Below are 21929 nucleotides of genomic sequence, written 5' to 3' on the forward strand. Positions count from 1 at the left end.
GCCTTTTCTCTATTGTATTCTGCTTGTTTTAGCCTTTCGCTCGTTCATTGTTCAGTTCAATACTCAACGTCAAGTCCCCAATAACAGTAGCTACCAGCCTGCTACGCTTGAGATTCAATCCTGCATTGCTTCGATTTATTATTCTCCAGAAGAAAACATAATAACAAGGGAGACTTTGGATGCGGTCCTTAGTTATGAATATTCTTTTATTGAAACTTTGTTGATTTTTAATTTTTGATAAAGGTCTCTGAAATTAATGTGATAATTTATTTCTATATACATTACTATATTTTTTAAATTAAAAATTAGAAAGTTTAATTGTTTATATAAATGAGATTTTAAATTAAAACTAAACCATAATTTGTGGGATTAAAAATATTAAAATATAAATATATACTAGTGTGTGTGTGTGTGTATAAACATGGGTACATTCATCAAAATTAACCAAAAAATTAATTGTATCAAAACATGGGTACATTCTTCAAAATCACAAAAAAAAAAAAAAAAAAAAAAAGATATTAGGCTTAATAACATTAGTAAATTTCTTCTATTAAACTTGACATGGATACATTTTAAAATCAAAGAAAAAAGAATGTACCCATATAAGTTTAAAAATGGATTGGAAAAAAATTGAATAGATTTTATATAAAAAATTGTACATTTTACATATAACAAATCGGTATATTTAAGAATGAGTACATTTTAAGATTTAAAAGTTTTACATGAATGGGTACATATAATTAGCATGGGTACATTTAGCAAAATAAAAAGTATAAATAAAAAAATATATATATATGGGTACATGTAACATCCCACATCGCCCAGGGGAGTGATCCTTATATGTATATTCCCATCCCTACCTAGCACGACGCCTTTTGGGAGCTCACTGGCTTCGGGTTCCATGGGAACTCTGAAGTTAAGCGCACGCGAGAGCAATCCCATGATGGGTGACCCACTGGGAAGTTGCTCGTGAGTTCCCAAAAATAAAACCGTGAGGGAATGGTAAGCCCAAAGCGGACAATATTGTGCTACGGTGGAGTTGGGCCCGGGAAGTGGTCTCGCCCGGGCCGGGATGTGACAAATTGGTATTAGAGCCTAACCCTGGCCGCGATGTGCCGATGAGGACGTTGGGCCCCTAAAGGGGGTGGATTGTGACATCCCACATCGCCCAGGGGAGTGATCCTTAAATGTATATTCTCATCCTTACCTAGCACGAGGCCTTTTGGGAGCTCACTGGGTTCGGGTTCCGTAGGAACTCCGAAGTTAAGCGAGTAGCGCGCGAGAGCATTTCCATGATGGGTGACCCATCGGGAAGTTCTCGTGTGAATTCCCAAAAACAAAACCGTAAGGGAATGATAAACTCAAAGCGGACAATATCGTGCTACGGTGGTGGAGCGCGCACATGAAGTGGTCCCGTCCGGGCCCGGATGTGATAGTACAAATACAAACAAACTTTAAAAAATATGGGCACAAAAGAAATTAATATATGGGTACAAATTAAAACTGAAATGAAAATTGGTACAAATTAAAAATGGGTACAAACTAAAACTAAAAATATATGATAAAAAAATTTAGTCATAAATATAAATATTCTAATTGTAACATTTTTAACATTTAAATGAATATATTTAGAAATAAAAAAATATTTTATTATTGAAATAATTAATATGTTATTAATACCCAAGGACCTTGTCAAAAATTGAAAATGAATAGGATTTTAATCAATGGAGTAGCAAAAGGAAGGATGAGAACCTAATTTGTCCTAACAACAATAATAGAAGCCAACTCAATGACTATTGGAATGGAAAATTTTGGGTGTTTCTATTCTCCTCCAACAAGTAATTTTGAACACGTTGAGAAGCTTTAGACATTATCTTCGCTTGTCTTCAATGAGAGCATAGGGGCGGGGGACCTGCAAGAAAACACTTTGACGCTCAAGTTTGTGTTTGTTCAAGACGCTTGTAAAATATAGAACAATCTCATACCTCCCTCTTCTTCCCCTGTTATGGTGGAATTCTAGGCCTTTTATAGGCATGATGTCTTGGGCTCCAAGTCCCACTTTCCTTCTATTTCTCCATGTTCCATGGAGTGGGCATTATGTCTTATACAAGATTAAAAATTGATTTTAGTCCTTAGACTCTATTTAATATCTCTTTTTTTATTTATAATTGTATGATGTTCATAAATTAAATTGCATGAAAATATTATAAATTTTAATTCTCATTATGATAAGTATCTTATATAAGAAAATATTTTCGTAGAAATTTTTCAGTACACTTATGTTTTTGCATATTTTATTATGTGCCACTAATCCATTACAATATATTTAGGCATAAATATTTTGATACACTAGGTTAATATAATAAGTTTAGGTATGGACATTTCAGTATACTAGTTTAATATAATATATTTAGGTACCGATATTTCGGTACACTAGCTAGTATCATATATTTAGGTACGAAATTTTCAGTACTGCTATGTTTTTGCATATTTTCTTATGTACCACTAATTCACTACAATATATTTAGGTACAGACATTTCGGTACACTAATTTGGTAAAATATATTATGATACGGACGTTTAGGTACACTAATTAGAGGAAGTTAAATAAAATTAATGAATTAAAATGTATATAATAATAAATTTTAATTTTAATGTAATGATATTAAATAAGATATCTATTAAATATTTGAACAAAAATATAATAGGAAATTGAATTAAGTACACATTAAGGGACTAAAATCAATATCCAATCCAACACCATTTTTTTTTAAATTTTAATCTTCTTCAAGGATTAAAGTTCAAAAACCCACTTCATTTAAAAACAAAAAGAATATTAATCTAAGTACTAGGTGGTTCCAAAATATCATCATAAAATAATAGTAATCCAAGTTTAACATTTTTTTTAAGGTTTACTTTTGCATACAAATTACATGTCTCCATCTACTCTTGATTTTATTTTAAAATAATGTTACATAGACTATCAATTTAAACCATATTTTATAAATCATACGATGTATTCTCCTAAAACTCTTAATTTGTTTTAGTCAAAGCAAGACGACTAACTTTTAAACTAAAATTTGCTTGAAAACAAAAAGACACCTCCAATATATGAATCGTCCATAATATTCTATTTAATGCTTGCAGCTGCATATAGAATAATAAAATACATTAACCATATTGATAAAATAAGATTGTCTGAGTAAAATACATGCATGTATATAATTGTTTGAAATATATATTCTTTTTGCTAGAGAACGAGCAGAGAAATAGGTGTTAATTAGTAGGGTTTTGGTTTTGTTTCTAAGAACTCACAAAAAAAATTTTCAATGGGTCACTCATCCTAGGATTGCTCTCGTCCAAACTTGCTTAACTTCGGAGTTTCGATGGAATCTGAAGCTAATGAGTTCCCAAAATGCCTCGTGTTATATGGAGGTAGACATGTACATATAGGGCACATCATCTCCTATTTGTTAGTCGACGTGGGATGTTACATTTTAATCCTAGAAATCCAATTCAAATGCTAGAGAAAGGAAACATTCCTCGATGCCAGCAGGCCCAGCACCAATGCCGGCACCTGAAAAATAAAGTTATCAGATACGTGATGACATATACACAAGCAGCACCTTCCCATGAAAAATTTGTACAATACGCGGTTACAAATTATGACTGGACTTTTTCAATTCATAGGAAACAACACATGCAGAGATACTTCTCTCTATAAAAGCAGAGAAATAGGTAGGGTTTAGGGAGGGATGGTTTATTATAACTTTTAAGGAATCAAAATAGATAGATCATTAGATAAAATTTCAAATACCCAAATTACTTAAACCGATGATCTTATTAGAAAAGATTCGGAAATGATCTCTTTCTTACTCAAAATACACAGACTATGCGGCCCTCACAAAAGTATTTCGACAACTAGTTTCTTAAAAAATAAAAATAAAAAGAAAGAAAATAATCAATAACTTCACATCACCAATCTTTCTTGACTTAACTTTAAATAATTAATTAAACTTGACTTGACTTTGCACAGTACCGTCGTTTATTGACTAATGACTCAGCACCAAGTCTTTTTTTTTTTCTTTTTATGTCAAAACTAAGTACCAAGTCATAAACCGCCTATTGGTGGACAAGAACAATGACAGCCAAAGTCAAGATGAGGACTGCAATTTCTCCCCAACACAAAATATGCCACCAAGCGTTTTAATCCCTTCCATATATATATTCCTACAGAAGGCCAACCTTCTTAATTAGCAGTTCCTTAGTTTCTTGGATCCGTCTCCTGCTTGGATTTTCTCTGCTACTGCTAGGATCTGCTCAACCCTTTTTAGTTAATACTATATGACGTTACATAGGAGGATGCAGATTTTGCATCTCTCTTTAGTAATGGTGGTAGTGGTTACAATTTTACTAGGAACTCCAACTCCAACAACAGCTCAATCTCTCCTTCAGCCTCAGGCACTGCCTGGCTGCCCTGACCATTGTGGTAATCTCACAATTCCATACCCATTTGGCATAGGCACTGGTTGCTACCTCCAAAGCCGGTTTAACATCACTTGTGAAAATTCCACTCAACAGCCAACAACACGTTTGATGACGAGCAATATCGAAATTACCAACATACCTCTTTATGACGGTGAGCTCCAAATACTGCAACACACCGCCAGTGATTGTTATGATGCTCAAGGCAACTTGACCAGACGGATCATTCCCATGCTCTGGGTTCCTCCTCCTTACACCATCTCCGAAACCAAAAACGTGTTCGTTGCAGTTGGATGCGACACAAATGCGTATTTTACGGGTTACCAGGGTGAACAAAGGTACACAACTGGGTGCGTGTCCATATGTGACAATCTTGGCAACGCTATCGATCAGCATGATACTTGCTCTGGCATTGGATGTTGCCAAACTAAAATCTCCAGTGGGCTGAAAAATCAGACTGTGACCTTGGGAAGCTTTAAGAATTATGCGGATGTGCGGGACTCCCACCGATGCAGCTACGCGTTCCTTGTGCAAGAAGGCGAGTTCAACTTTAACAGCACGAGTGTTCGAGAACTAAACGATACAACCCAGCGTCCGGCAATTATTGATTGGGTAATTGGGAATGAGGCATGTGATATTGCAGCTAAAAAGGAGAGCACTTTTGCATGCAAGGCAAATAGCTACTGCCATGATCGGTCTTCAGGGGGCTACATATGCCGGTGCCAGTCAGGTTACGAAGGGAACCCATACCTCCCAGGTGGTTGCCAAGGTAAATAAATCTAGACAGCATTTGACCATTTGATTATTATCATAAAACATTTTGCGTTCATCAAAACATATTGTATGTATATGTATATGTATGTATGTAGGTCTACTTTTTTTTATTATGGTTAAACAAATAAATTTCCAATATGCTTGACTTTTTTGCATATATAATGTAATAGAAGCAGGAGTTAAATCCCTAAAATAGTGCTAGGAACCTCAATCAAAATATTTAAATAAACAAGGTTTTAAGATAACAATTAGGTTGACTAGAAATCAGAATCAAAATGACCCTTATCATTAAAATAACATGTAAGCGTAGCTGACGATGCCAAAGTAGCCACCAATTAGCCACGGATGCTGTTGCTCAGTGAAGATATAATCTGTGGGTTCGTGAACTGTTTCCTTCAGTATCTTTTAGTAGCGAGTTGTTAACAAAAAGTCTCAAAAGTGGGATTTAATTTTTACCTATTGTTCATGGATTTAATTCATTCTTTTTCTGTTCAGATATTGATGAGTGCAAGGCTCCAAACTCCTGCAGTATGGGAACCTGCATAAATACACCGGGAAATTATACTTGTAAATGTCCGAAAGGGTACAAAAATGACGATCCGTATGAAAAAAGTTGCATCAAGGACAACGGGCTCAGTCTCCTGCTTATTATTTCACTAGGTATGCATATGTTAGTTTTATTTTACTTTTTCTTTGGCGCGTGTTTTTGCATATACAATGGATATTGGTGGAGGGAAAAGTTGAACTCGGGTCTTGTGTATGAACTTAGTTACAAATCTCTTGCTTGGATTGTTTGTTTATTACTAGTAATTGTGCCCGCACATTGCTGCAGGTTTTAAAAGTGTATGTATAAAAGTTGTAAAAAGTTTTACAAACATGTATGTGTATCCATCATATTTACAGTAAGGTACAAACATATAGGGATAACAGATGGTTCATTTTTGACCTGGTAATGTAGTAATTGTAAGAATCAATGTAGTTGTAATTCAAAGGTTAAAGTTGTCCTCTAGGGTGTCAAAAAACGTTGGTTGAAATGTGAGTTTGTGAAGGGTTGTTAAGTTTGTAAATTGATAGTTAACACGTAGGAAAGTGTTGAGGTAATTAATATTCAGCTAATTAAATTTATGATTAAGAAGAAATGAATACCGAATACACTATAGAACAATACTGATTTCATTTAGGCATAATTTTTTGAGCCAAAAACTTGAAAAGCACAAATTTCAAATTGTAAACCAAAGATTAAAATCCTGGATAAACACGTGAAATAGTTTCTAGTGTTAACTATAGTTAAAATATTAGTTTGTTTTATTTTAAGTATCACCGACACACCACCGATAAAAAGGTGCAAGCTTATATTGTATCTGATTAAACTACTACAACAACATTGTAACAGAACGAACATAGAAATAGATATATTATTCGACAATACCAAATCAAATGGTCTCTATTGCTTTATTCATGTGACTTGGTCTACTACTTTATTCATGGTGTTCTTGGTTTACTCCAGTGATAATGGCCAGGTATGGGCATGGTAGAAGTCTACTACTAAAAAACCTTAACCATAAATGTATACCAAATTCGTCCCGCAACAATTTCTTCCCTGTTCTCTCTCCCTTTTACCCCCTTTTGTCTTTTGACTGCTCCTTTTTCCCCCTTATTCTTTTTTTATTTGTTCCTCTTCTTCCATTTGCACTCCCATTTTCCCCAGATTGATCCCTTTTTCCTTCCTTTTTCCACCCACTCATCTTGATGATAATCGTCCACTCTTCTTTTATTTTTTTTTAATTATTTCTTTTATCGTTTAGTTACAAGGAATAGATAAGACTTATAAATTTAAAATAGGAAAAATTAGAATGTTCTACATCTTTTCTATAGTTGTTAGATTAAACATTCATCCCTTTTAAAGATTTGATTAAGGTGCTTTGATCAATTGCCACCTGAATAATTTTCTATTTATTTAATCTCCATGTCATTAATTTAAATGCATTTATATAGAGGCATAAGGTAGCTTAGCAACTAATTGCCTATAATATAGGAATTTAATTTCGTCAATCCCCTTCTACGCATTAAATGACATTTTTTTAATAAAATAAAATAAAAATTAAATCAACTAATTCCTCATTACCTTATTATCAGTATTAAAAAAAAAATTCTCTTTCTATTAAAAATGTCTCAATAAAAAGTCTTCAATACATATTTTTTCACGTATAGATATATAAAAAATATATTTAAAACTTATGGTACATTTGAGAACAAAAGTATTGGCTTTTGGTACGTTTAGATTTCATATGTACCGAGAAACCAAATGTACCAAAAATTCAAATGTACGATAAAACCAAATGTACCCATTGTTATGTAACCCTTTTGGTACGTTTAGATTTCAAATGTACAGAGAAACCAAATGTACCAAAATTTCAAATGTACCATAAAACCAAATGTGTCCATTGTCAAGTAACTATTTTGGTACGTTTAGATTTCAAATGTACCAAATGATTAAATGAACAAGAAATCACAAATGCACCATAAAACCAAATGTCTCTATCAGTACATTTACATTCCAAATGTACTGAGAAATATAAAAAATCAAATCTACTATAAAACTAAATGTGTCCATATTATAGGTAACTAGATGTAGCTATGTAATCAAACAAATCTTTAATATGTGTTGGGTCTTCTAAATAATAAATTTTGATAATTTTTTATATAAATATTCTACTATATTCACAAAAAAAAAAAGTAAAATTATAATAAACAATAAAAAAAATGCATAAATATAGGGATAAGAGGAAAAAAAAAAGGAAAAAAAAAACGAAATGTGAAAAACTAAAATTCTAAACAAAATTGAACTTATGTGAAAAACTGAATTTAATAACCAAAATTTTAGAAAAATGTTTGATCAAATTTTCAAAAGAAATGTATGTTTAGTATAAAAAATTAAAAAACGAGCCACCTATATTAAAACACTTATGCATTTAATGAATGTGTTCAAAGCACACATCTAATCTAGAACACTAAAAGAAATAATATAAAATTGAATGAATAAAAAAATAAGTCCTACACTGAGAGGACTCGAAGGTACCGATGGGGAAGTGAATTATCGTAGAGTAATCTATAAAACTTCAATTTAACGTTACGCAGGTCTTGGTGCGGGCGTGGGACTATTGTTACTGCTTATCAGCGCATGGTGGATCCACAAAGTCCTGAAGAAAAGGAAGAACATAAAACGCAAGCAAATTTTGTTCAAACGAAATGGTGGTTTAGTATTAGAGCAACAATTATCTTCAGGTGAAGTTAATGTGGAGAAAATCAAGTTGTTCAAGTCGAAGGAGTTGGAGAAGTCTACCGACAATTTCAACGTCGATAGAATTCTTGGGCATGGAGGCCAAGGTACTGTGTACAAGGGCATGTTGGCTGATGGTAAACTTGTTGCCGTAAAAAAGTCCACAATTATTGATGAAAGCAAACTTTCAGATTTCATCAATGAGATTGTAATTCTTTCACAAATCAACCACAGACATGTTGTTCAACTATTGGGTTGCTGCTTGGAGACTGAAGTTCCGCTTTTGGTTTATGAATTTATTCCGAATGGAACACTTTCCCAGTATATCCATGGGCAGAGTGAGGAGTTTCCACTTACATGGGAAATTCGCTTACGAATTGCCACAGAAATTGCAGGAGCCCTTTTCTATTTACACGCCTCAGCTGCCTTTCCCATTTATCACAGGGACATCAAGTCTACCAACATACTCTTGGATGCAAAATACAGGGCGAAAGTTGCCGATTTTGGAACTTCAAGATCAGTTGCCATTGACCAAACTCACCTTACCACACTTGTACATGGCACATTTGGTTACTTGGACCCGGAATACTTCCAGTCAAGCCAATTTACGGATAAAAGTGATGTGTATAGCTTTGGAGTGGTCCTTGTTGAGCTATTAACAGGACAAAAGCCAATTTCTTTTAGCCGGTCACAAGAACAAGGCAGAAGTCTTGCTACATACTTCATTATTTCGATGCAGGAAGATCGTCTGTTTGACATTCTTGATGCTCAAGTTGTGAAGGGAGGGTCTAAAGCAGATATCGCAATAGTTGCTAACCTTGCAAGGAGGTGCTTGAATTTAAGTGGACGAAAACGCCCTACGATGAGAGAGGTCACGGCAGAGCTGGAGGGGGTTCAAATGGCCGGAAAGGCTACTTCTCATGGTGGAAAGAATTACGAAGAGGTTGAATATGTGAGGACTGAATCAGTTGAGCCATGGGATGTTATCTCAAGCTCAACTGATACAGGGCCTGCAGTGGATGGTGGTGCTACATCATCACAAATGCATGAAATCCCACTCTTCCCTTTCAAGTCATGGTGAACAATAATCCTATATTTCTAAATTTTAAATATTGTAATGAATGTTCCACTTTCATATATTTAGGTTTTTCATTTTTTCTTAAACCCTTCTGTTTGAGTGAATGAGACTGCAGTTTGAACCTTCGGATCCTTAGGCCACATATCGGTGCTGGTGATTTTTTTCCCACACATATGAACGGAAACAGAAAACTAATCTTGACAGATCAACAGTCAATTAGCTAATTGATCCTACAATTACTTGTCCTATAACCAATCCTCTACCTGGCCTGCTTTTGTTATATAAGCAAAAAATAAAAATAATGAGATCAAATTAAACTCTGGTTTTCTTCTTTCTCATTCAAGCGAAAGGGGAGGCGGAATTGAACTTGGGACCTCAATTGCAGGAGTTGAATGATCTTAACCAACTAAACTACAAGTCTATATTAGAGCTAAAGCAAAAACTTTGCTTCTTAATGTGGCTTGATATGGCAATATGTGAAATGAGCTTTGTTGAAATCTAAAGACGTGTTGCACGGTGTTGATCTTGATATTGTTAAAAGGAATAGGGGAAGAGTCTCAACATCTTAGATAGAGTGGTGCAAGGATTTCAATTCCCCGACATGAGATTTATTTCTTCTTCTTTCTCTCAATCTCCATTGTGTAGCAAGATAAACTCTTCTTCGGGTCTTGATCAGAGTTGACGTTAGTGGTGTTGTTGTGAGGGATGAAGGTTTCCTGATGATACGTACTTGAGATTCCTTTAATTTGATTATAAGTAGGAACAAGATGAAGTCCTGAATTAATGACTCATAGTGTTAAATCTTCAACCCCCAGTGTCATTTTTCTATGAACAAAAAGGTTTTGGTAAATAGTCCAATGGAGATCGAAAGAAAGAAGAAGAATAAACAGACTAAAAAAATATAAATTCATAAAAATAATGGTAAATGCTTACCAATAATCCAAACAGGGAACGTCGATGAACCTTTGTCGTATAAGAATTAGTTGAGATTGTGGTGGTCCGCATTAACATATGCCTACTCTGGTACTCAATTTTCACATATGTCTACCAATAATCCAAATAGGAGAGCGTCGATGTTACTCAATTTTCACATATGCCTACTCTCTTATGTTACGTGGTTTGAAATAAAGGAATAAATGGGCTATATTGGGAAGGAAAAATAAACCATGTGTTTATTGGTTAAATTAAGATCTTCAAGGAAAGCCCATGCCAAATGGAATTGCAATTTGATTGAGATTTCAAGGTCTTAAAATAGTAAAGATCTTTTTTTTTAAAAAGAAAACTAGCAAAAAGGGCTTGAAAACTTTAAGTTTTAACGTTAAGGATAAAATAAAGGGTAAAGTGAATAGTACCAGCATTGACTTTTTAATGTAAAAATGTGGTTTTTCGTTAAAGTAAACAGTACCGTAGGCTTTTTGTTAAGACTCTATTTTCTTAAATCTATTATATATAAAGATAATGGAAAAGATGAATAGTGATTTGGTGTCATCATGCTTCAACAAAAATATTTGAACAAAAATGCCCTCAAAACAAAAAACTTTAAAGGCATTCCAAAATAATACATCAAATAACGTAGGGGCATTTTAATCATTTTAATAGTATTTTTTTAATAATTTACTTTTTGGTGTTTTTTTTTAAAATTAGTACTTCACAATAAGCTAGCAATAATGTGATTCAATTTCTTTATTTTTAAACACGTTCAAAACATCTTGAGAGGCATGTAATGCCGGTTATAAAAAAAGTTATTCGCACGCGGATAACAATGTGATTAAATAAGTTATCAAATAATTGTTTTTTTTTAACAAATAATATTATCTACACTAAGGGAGATTGGGATGAGTTTAACCTCACAATGGGCTAGCAATAATGTGATTCAATCAGTTATTTATTAAATATCATTTTCTCTATTTTTAAACATGTTTAAAACATCTTAAGGGACGTGTAGTGCTGGTTATAAAAAATGTTTTTCTCACACGGATAACAATGTGATTAAATTAATTGTCAAATGTTTTTTTTAAATAAACGATATTATCTATACTAAGGGGGAGGAGGTGGGTTTAGCCTCACAATAAGTTAGCAATAATATGATTCAATCAATTATTTATTAAATATTATTTTCTTTATTCTTAATGTAAATTCTATAGAGACCGATTTTATTATGTGAATTCAGCTGCTTTAATTGGTTTATGAGGAATTTCTTCTAGCATGATCTAAAATTATTCATTTACTTCAAATATTTGACTTTCCTCTTGTCAATTTATGCATATAAATACATTTAAAACATATAGGTCGTGAGTAGCACGTCGTGATTAAAAAAATGTCTTCTGCACGCGCTTGAGCGTGAAGACTAGTTACAAATTAAGATGATTAAAGTTGCCATACATGTATCAAAGATCTGTGATTTATCTGGTCAGTCTTAGAACCAGATGAAGAAAAGAGTAACTCTTATGTCGAATGGGAGATAAATTAGGGGCTGACATAAAGTCCCTTTCATTCTTACTGCATATTCTTCACTTTTCTGCCCAACTTTTTTTCTTTTGCCAGTCTTCCTTCCCCAACAACTCCCTAGGTTTTAAAACCCAACTCTCAATTCTACTCCCACAGCCAAAACAAAAGTACCATACAAGATATGGAAGGGGTTTGCTTTCAATCCTTACAATATGGAATGCTAAATCTGCGTCTAGTCTCATTGCTAGTACTGGAACTGGTGTTTGTATTATCAACTACATCAACTGTTGAAGCTTAAAAAGACTTCACTATTTTGGAGATGTTTATCTCACAAAGAAGAATGTAATATAGCGGAATTAATAGGCAAGAGAAAGAAAGAACACTCAAAGTATTACATAAAATTTTTATTTTCACACAAACTTAGTACAAGAGGAAACACTCAAACACTCTTACGCTTCTTCACTCTTTTTCTCACTTCTTGCTTTCTTTCTTAGTTTTTACATCACAACACCACACATACCTATATTTATAGGCATACTTTGCAGACTTACTACTGCCCACCGTCTTTGGGAACCACACAAATTTACAATCAGCTAGACCTTTCTAGCATGCAAATCGACATTGGCTTGCATAATGTCCTCACAATTTTTCTAGAACTTTCCAGTGCATGATCATACACACTCCCACCGACTTACAAAACTTTGCTAGAATTCTCTACCATATGCGTGAATCTTTCTTTGTGCATAGGCTGGATCAATTCTTTTGGGCCAAGACAAGATTATCATTCAACATCAACAACATCCGGAGGAGATCATCGTCAATTCCTCCTGCCTCCTAAGCCCTGCCTGTCTGCTCCGACCGCTGCGGTAATGTCACAATTCCCTATCCATTTGGCATGGCCGAAGGTTGTTACCGCGGACCAGAATTCTGTATCAATTGTACTTCTACTACTCCTGCTGACATTATTGTTAATGTCGACGAACCCTCAATAAGGCCAATACCTCTGGTGAGGGCTAAAGACAGTCTAGTGAGGGTTACTAACATATCTCTTGATGGTGAGTTGCACATTTTGCAACCTATAGCCCGTAAATGCGGTAACAAAAATTGAAGGAAAGTAGACTCTCCCTGCCCAATCCTTTCACCATATCCGGTTCCAAAAACAAGTTCTTGGCCGTTGGCTGCAATGCTGCAGCATATATTGATGGTTACCGCCGGTGCTCAAACCTACACGGAGGCCCTGACAAAGAAATAATTCTAGCTTCATATGCTGTCTCTGTTGCCTGGTGCTCTGTTGATGGTACTGATGCAACAACACCACCAGCTAGGCCCGGTACACATTGATAATGTGAACATGCACAAAACTACATTGGGTTGTGTACTAAGATGTGATTTATTTTTTGAATTAGATGTTATAACTTATAATAAACACCATAAGATAGTAATAGGGTAACAAATCTACCAAAACTCAAACGTGATGATCATGAACTAAAGTTGCGTCTTAATTAAAAGACACGTCTGCTCAATTAACATCACGGGGCATAAAATGAAAAAGTCTTAACAAATTCCAATGTAACTAACTATAAAGTACAGAAGTCTGCCAAAAACAAGGACACGAAGCTAAAATGTGTGCTCGAATAATGTGGGCCTTGATAAAAACCTTCTTGAAGAAAACCACATAGGACAAAACTTCGGGATAGAGAAAAAAGAGCATCACACATGTTTAAACTTCAACATAAACCAACTTCTGTATATGGCGTTCACCACCTCCATCATTTCCAAAACCGCGACACTTTAGTAACAATATGTTCAAGGTTAACTCCAAACCACAGAAGATAGTAATTAAGAAACCTACGCCAAAGATATAAAACAAATTACTAAACCAAATTAAACAACAGTATCAGAACATAAACCGAACTTAGAAAGAAAAAAAAAAACAATAATAAATCTAAGATAAATCGTACAACTTACCAACACTAGGAATAATTGACTCGGAGAAGACTTATACAAAACCCGTATGGCTGCCTCCAGCATCGGGGTCGTGCAATTGGAGTCCCAGCTTTCCTTTTGAATTTTCGGACATGATTGTGTGATGATCGTACGTACTCCATGAAGATTTTGGTACTCGAAAATAGGTCTTCGTACACTTACGACGCCACGTAGTGATGATGCCATTGCATAACTATCTTCTTTGTTACGTTCTTATCAGACTCCCAAGCATCCTCAATTCCAATGCTCAATCACTGGGAAAAAGGAAACAAAATATCCACTTTGAACATGGAAAGAGGTTTCCTGATTCGACCCGCCAGACCACTATTCCAAAGAGAGGAAGGTTCGAATCTCTCCTATGCTTACAAGGAGATCAGGAAGGTCCGAACATGGATGAAACGGCTAACAACAAGAGGGACCTGCGGCCTGCCTAAACCAATATTCCTCGGTATTCCAAAGAGAGGAAAGTTCGAACCTCTCCTATGCTTACAAGGAGAGGAAGGTTCGAACATGGACGAAACGGCTAACAACATGAGGGACCTGCGGCCTGCCTAAACCAGTATTCCTCGTACTCACGGGATTATTACAAACGAGTAAGTTTACATTACCCATTCAAACAAGGACTTTTGCAGCAGTATATAATATATGCCCTCCCCATGAACGAATCACAAACAAACAGAAGAAAACAATTATACTTTTGAGAGCTCTAACCCGTACAAACCTTGTTGCAAGCCTCCAACACAGATTTTTGGCGTTAGATTTCGGAGACATGGGTGGTGCTGCCTCCACATCCAAGGTAACGGGTGTTAGCGAACAAAACGATCCGCTATGGCTTTGTGGACAAAGAAAAGACGCGCTGGAATTGGCCATAAAGAGAAGGTCCCTGTTTGTGGATGCATTATGCAAGTATAACCGATCGCTTTACGAAGTAGCAATCGCTCTAAGGATTGCAAACGTCCATTCTCAAACCAAAGATTGCTCGTCTTCGGATTCCATAATTTCGATGAGCTCCGCAAAGGTAAATAGAGAGAAAGTAGGAGAAGAAACCAACATCTCAAAGAAGAAGAAGGCAATGTTGAGACTCAAAGGCGTTCTGGTGATGAGAGTAGTGAAAAAAGAGAGGGAAATTTGAGTGATTCTGATGTGGGTCAAGAGAGGGAATTGGTGGAAGCATTGAAAGATATTGAGGACTATTTCATTAAGGCCTATGAATCTGGTTGGGAGGTTTCTAAGATGCTTGATGCCAATATGGATCAAATACAATCTTCTGTGGAGGAAATTGAAGAAAAATCGAACAAGCTCAAGCGTTCATTGACGACACGAAACCACCCAAACAAGCTCATGCGGTCATTGCCACTAAAACGCTCCACCTCGTCTAGATGTTCCTCCAAAAGCGTCCACAAATCAAGCTCCAAAGCTTCTTCAAAATATTATTTCAACAGTGGTATTTCTGATGGCAATGGAGCAAGGACATTAATGGGCCATTCGTTCACGCTGAGGGAATTACTTGAGCAAGTTAAAGAAAACGGTTGACAAACTTTCCAGAAAAATACATGAAAGCTCAAAGAAGGAGCATTTGAAAAAGAAGGTAGATGAAGGGAAGAAGGAGCAGTTGATTGAGGAGAAGAGGCAAGTGAAAAAGAAGCTAAAGGCAGAAAAGTTGAAAACACGTCATTTCGCTGAGAGTGGATTTCAGGAAGGATTCTCCAAGGTTTTTGAATACCTGGCTAATTATTCAAGGGGTGCTACGGAAATGTATGATGGCCTTATAGCATTCGACGGAGATGCATGCGTGGGGATTGATGACGAAAGTGACGGCAGCTCATCAGAACATGTTACAGGCAATTTCAAATGATAGGCTTTCAGAAACTTTTATTTTATCTTTTATTTTTATTCTTTTTGGTGATGAATAATATGTAGTTTTTGTTTGTTTGTTTGTCCTAGTTTAAAGTATATTATATATGGAGCATTTACAATTAAAATTGCTCTGCTCGTGGCCTCGTATTGAAATTTTCGATTTGTGATATGAAGATAAATTACAATTGTTGCTGGTGGTATTATAATTTACAAGGGAAAGTTTTCTTTTCTCAATTCTCACACTGAAAATCTACCTCTTAAATTAGTTTATCTATATTCTGATAACATTCACAGATATGCTTGCTTTATACGGTGCTGTAATTTGGATATTTTTGTTTTTGCTGCATAAAATTGTGTCGCTCCTGTTTTGAGAAGGTGCGCGTTCAATCGCAACCAGCTAGTAGTGCTCAATACCACGTTAACCACGTGTTTGGTCTCATTGCACAATATTTTGTCATGACCAAAATCATTCATTTTTTAGATTCTCCTTCATAAATTATTCTTACAAAAATTTGTCCATAATATGCGTTCATTTTTTTATTGAGTGTGATTCTGCTTTGACAGTGCATATCTTTCCAATAGATCTATTCAATTGGCTAATTGTTTAGCCAACTTTTGTGTAGATTATGTTGGGATTAATTGGTGGTATTCTTGTCCTCCGTGTGCGGGAACTATGGTTCATGATCTTTTGAGGATTCCGAACTTCAGCCTTCTCCTAGGAGTTGTTTTAATGATTTTCTTATGCTTAGTTATGAGTGGTCGATCATGTTTCCAGCTCTACCATTTTCATTTATTGTTGTTTCTAATGGTTTTTTTGACAGTGAGGGTTGGATTTTTTGCTTCCCCAACTAAATATAACTTAAGATTTTTATTTTATCAATATATTCACAATAATGTCTTTCCACAATAGCAATACTGGAGTAAATTTGACATTATTGTTTAATTGAAAAAAATTTGTGACAGTAAAACTAGACAAGCATAGTGTTGCTAAAAACACAATGAAATGTTCACAATAACAATCAAATAGTTAAATAACTTCCGATTTAGACAAATTTTTGCAAAAATAATCTATTAAAACGATGAGAATGCTTTTACTTATTAATTTGGGAAGATCTCACATTCAGATAATGCGACGGTGTTCCTTGCAAATTTTATATTGTTGGATAAAATATTAATTTAGTGAAGGTCAAAGTTTTCCCTTACTTCATTTTTTTTTTTTGGCAAATCCCATTAGTTCACGTTAATCACGGGTTTTTTATTTGTTTCAAATTTATAGTTGATTTTTTATTTATTTTTATCTTTAGAAGGGTTCATTGGATGTATAGGCACACGATAAATGACAAGATTAATAATGAGAATATTCGAGGTAAATTAGGAGTAACTAAAGTTGAAGGTAAGATGAGAGAAAATCAGTTAAGGTGGTTTGAACATGTGAATCGAAGACCTACGACGCTCCCATAAGAAGTTGCAATTACTAGACAGAGGCTCAAGGCCCAAGGGGTAGAGGAAGACCTAGGAAGAATTGGACAGAGATTCTAAGAAAAAACTTGGACTACCTGGATCTAACGAAATACATATAGCCGATCCCACTTAGTAAGATAAAGCTTTGTTGTTTTTGTTTAGAAATGACTAGCAAAAGTGCCCACATGGTGCTGCGGGTTTTTAAATCGTATAAAAATATGTAGAAGGTTACAATGTGTATAAATACTATTTACATACATGTGAAATCTATTTACAAACCCTAAAAAAAAGGTTTCAACTTTGACATAACAAAAACAGTCTGCAAAAATCTTAGCAAGAATTAACTCTATATATATATGAAGGGATCCCCTATAATGAATAGTTTGCACAACCCAAGATGATATAGCAAGAAATGAAGAACGAAAAACCTTTCCTTCTATAAAAATGAAAATAGTAAATAATAACATCAGTTCTAGACATATTTGAAGTGTCGAATATAGGAGCATACTTATTAGCTATTGGATTATACCTCGTCGATGACAAACAGCCAATTTCCGCACCATTTTTCTAGAGCTTCATAATTGGCATAGTCTGGAGCTACGTAACAAATCTCTCCACTTCTTTGAGATGGTTTCGAGCATTCTGCGGTTCCCATGTCTACCTTTGCTTAACATCTCAATGCCAAATCATCAGGAAATCCAGGAATAAGACATTGGTGCAAAGATTCTCTATATTCCAACAGATTGCTAAATATAACCAACCAAATACTCGAGACCAAAAAAGAGAAAAACTACATGCGTATAGAGCTATAGATAAGATATAATTCAGTTCTTTGCGAATCCAAAGTAAAACCCAACGAAATAAAAAAATGAGTATATGCAGTAACAGTCATATAAGAGTGAGTTCATCGGCTGAAATTTGGTATTTTAAATTGGCCCATTCATCATTTCTATAAAATTTCAATCATGGCATTCCCACTTAGCAAAACTAATCTTAGTATGAATAAACTGAAAAGCTATATCATTGTAACCCGAGTCAACTTATCCAATCAGAAAAGTAGTGTAATATCTTTAGTGGAACATAACATGGTCAATCCAGCAAGTTTTGTGCGAAACTCATTGAAATCTTTTGATGTCCTTATCATTGAGGTAAACTTGTAGCTCATCCTCTGCACATTGATGAAGTCGTTCCGACTCAGCTTCACCTGCAGAAACAAAAGTAAACTAGGACAAAGCAATATGATGCATTGTCTCTTTGAGCTTGAGAAAATGACATACCTTGCAAGTACTCAAAACAACTTGGCATGTTCATGCTCCAGCACATAACATCCATCGGCATATGTCAATTTTAGTACTCGCCTACATTCCACTATCTGGAGATAGAGAAAATTTAATTTAAAAAAAAAAAAGAAAAAAAAAGCAACACTCTTGGTAGAAAAGTGTGGTAATTTGTGGTGTAACTGTAGCCAGGCCTCTGTAATGAACTTCAGATGTGACTCAAGTTGGCACTCCATATCGCTCAGCTTCTCAAGCTACAATAACAACATCAATAGTATACATAACTCGAAGGAAAAAAAAACGAAAAATAATAGAAACTGAAGGAGAAAATTGTATATATAGAAAATACACTGCACTATAAGCATAAAGCCAGGAACAAAAACCACACAATTGAAATTAACATCAATCAGCTATACCAGAATTACTAACCAAGAAAGACATGATAGTAAAATGTTTTACTTATGTGCATAGTGCATCTGCTGCAAGTCTACAACTGCTTTTCGCCGGGATTACAGTGAAGAGAAAGGAAAAAAAATTACTCTAACATGATTTATTTCATAAATACCATAGATTGTCATGAAGAACATGTATTTTGAAATTATAGATACGATTTATACCCCAAAAAGTAGATAATAGAAACTGCTAAAGCATCAATTGAAAAAATAAAAAGCATCTGCACATGCACACTATGATAAACGTCAATTAATTGACATTAAGTCAAAGAAAGCATCTGCTAAAGCATAATTAACCCGACCTACTCTAATCCATGAACTCAACTCGGTATCCCTTCCTATTCTGAATTACTGTCCGAGATTCAATTGGATCATCATCCAAGAACCGATACATGTGGTTCCCATCCTCAAATAGATTTTTCCTGGTGCAACATAAAAGCATTGTTGAAAACAACGGAAGAAAATATGTCAGCAATGGCATAATATATGTGACGCAAGTTGGTTTGACATGAAAACAATAATTGTAATTGTCCACTTATATTTCACGCCTTCATTGTTTAAGAAATATGTCAGTCCAACCTTTTGTAGTTCAAATGTAATTTTGCTTGAGTATTTTTCTTTGAACTTCTTTCCATACAGAATTTCCTAGCAATAAAACAAAGTGATTGAGAATATAAAGAAACTTCAAGTTAAAGTTCAAGGGACTCGCTCAAGAACATCATGCAAAAAAGAGTTTGCATGCAAGCTTTCTCCCAAATTCAATAGCATGCACATCATAACAAAAATCGAAAGGTAGAAGGAAGAGTTAATAACAATAAGATTAGCTAGCAATATGCTTTGCATATATAGTAGATACAACACAATTGATGAAATCATTTCGTGCATATGAGATACAACATCGTCATTTACAAAGACCATAAATGCACTAAACAGAATAAACACTGAACAATAATTAAGCTCACTCTCAATTCAAAGCCTCAATCTTTATCCAAGCTAAGCAACAACAACAAAAAAAGGCATTGTAAAAAACAACAGAAAAATTATTGAGAGTAATGATTATACCGATAAACTACCTACCATTCAATTTCAATTTTGAACTAACCCCCAAACGATTAAACCAAAACACAACAGTCACCCCAAATTTTCCATTTTTTTTCGCATCTTTCAACACATTAAACACATCATGGACTGTTCATATCAACACGGATGGTGTGATTATATTTAAAAAATAGCGAATTAGTAAAAAATTAATCAAAACTTGGGAATTATGGTTGTTTATGTTGACTGATATACACATAAGCAACCTACCACATCAGCAATCCACATCAGCAAGGTTGTTATCCACATCAGCGAGTCTGTCAGTTAGACAGTTAGGATTGTAGGAAGCTATAAGATGGTTATTAGTTTGTTAGAAACTTGCTACAAAAGCAAAGAGCATGTATAAATAGAGAACTTCTCTCTATGACTCGTATCTGATTTCATTCTGCAATATACAAAGTATTATTTCATTCTCTCTTCTTCTCTCTCTCTACATTTCTCTGCAATCTTGTCTTACTTTGCTTTTCTTCTTCGATTCATAGTGTAGTTTTAATATGGTATCATCGCCGGTGGCGATCGTCCGTTTTCCGCTGCACTATTTCTGACCGACTACTGTTTTATGCGAAAGGTGGATGAAGATTTGGTGTTCTTGGTGCTCGTCAATGGTGGTTTCTTTGCCGAGAAAGTTTTGTTCCCTCTAGCTGTTTGCTGTTTTATGTTAGTGAGTTCTTCGTTACTCTTTTCTCTGTTTTTTACAAGGCTGATAGCCAGTTGAAGTGTTTTTCGAAGATATGAATGTTTACAAAGGCCGATTGCCATCTGTTTCTTGGTTTGTATAATTTCTACTCCTTGAAGGCCGGAGTGTTGAATCTTGAAGTCTTTCCGCTCTATCCTCTTTGTTAAAGGCCAACTGCCGAAGAGGGTTTTGTGAGTTGCTCTTAATTGCAAGTTGTATACAAATCTTAATTGATAGTTTCTTGAACTTTGTTGGGAATAGTCGAATTCCTGTGTTAAATGTCACCATGTCAAAGAATATTACAGGATCTGTGAAGTTGCAAGATGATAATTTTGTTAAATGGAATTTTCAGTTTCAATCAGTCTCGAGTGGTTATGATTTGTTGGATTTCTTTACGAGAGATAATCCATGTCCACCAAAATATGTGATACATACTGAGACTGGTGTGACAAAAGAGATAACTACTGCCTATAAGAATTGGGTGAAAAAGGATATGGCTTTACTTAGTTTGATTATTGCAACCTTATCGTTTTGCTTGTCTCAGTATCCAGGATTAATCAGCTGAAGACTGAGTTCCATAATGCACAAAAAGGAGGGGATTCGATTGACAAATTTCTGTTGAAATTAAAGGCCATAAGAGATCAATTAATCTCTGCTGGAGAAAGGGTATCTAAAAATGATCTGTTTATTGCTATTTTAACTGGATTACCACAGGAATTTGATATGATCAAAACTGTGATATTGGCAAGGGAAACACCAATCTCTTTGACAGACTTTTGTGCACAGCTTCTCAGTGCTGAACTTACCATAGAATCCAGAGTCATAGCTCTTACAGGTTCAATGTTTGCAATGTATATGAATGGTGATAATGGCAATGGTCACACTAGTTCCTATCAAGCAAACGGTAGTTATCCGGTGAAAGTTCAACCATGGGGGCAAATGGTTATCAAGGAGATGAAAGTTCTAATGTGGGGGCACATGGCTATCAAGGAGGATATGGTTTTACTGGCGGTAAGCAAAGGCCTTTCAATAGTCAGAATCGAGGGACATTCAGTTC

General features: G+C 34.9%; 1 protein-coding gene across 1 annotated transcript; it reads left to right on the forward strand.

Annotated features, from left to right (window-relative positions):
* Positions 1-4299: 4299 nt before the first annotated feature.
* LOC137727359 (wall-associated receptor kinase-like 8) lies at positions 4300-9734 on the forward strand. The gene is made up of 3 exons (XM_068466223.1): positions 4300-5254; positions 5755-5919; positions 8398-9734. Exons 1-3 carry the CDS (start codon positions 4345-4347, stop codon positions 9618-9620), a joined length of 2298 nt encoding a protein of 765 aa, XP_068322324.1. The 5' UTR covers positions 4300-4344; the 3' UTR covers positions 9621-9734.
* Positions 9735-21929: the final 12195 nt, after the last annotated feature.

This window comes from Pyrus communis, chromosome 3 (genome assembly GCF_963583255.1).
Source record: "Pyrus communis chromosome 3, drPyrComm1.1, whole genome shotgun sequence".
Classification (NCBI taxonomy): Eukaryota; Viridiplantae; Streptophyta; class Magnoliopsida; order Rosales; family Rosaceae; genus Pyrus; species Pyrus communis.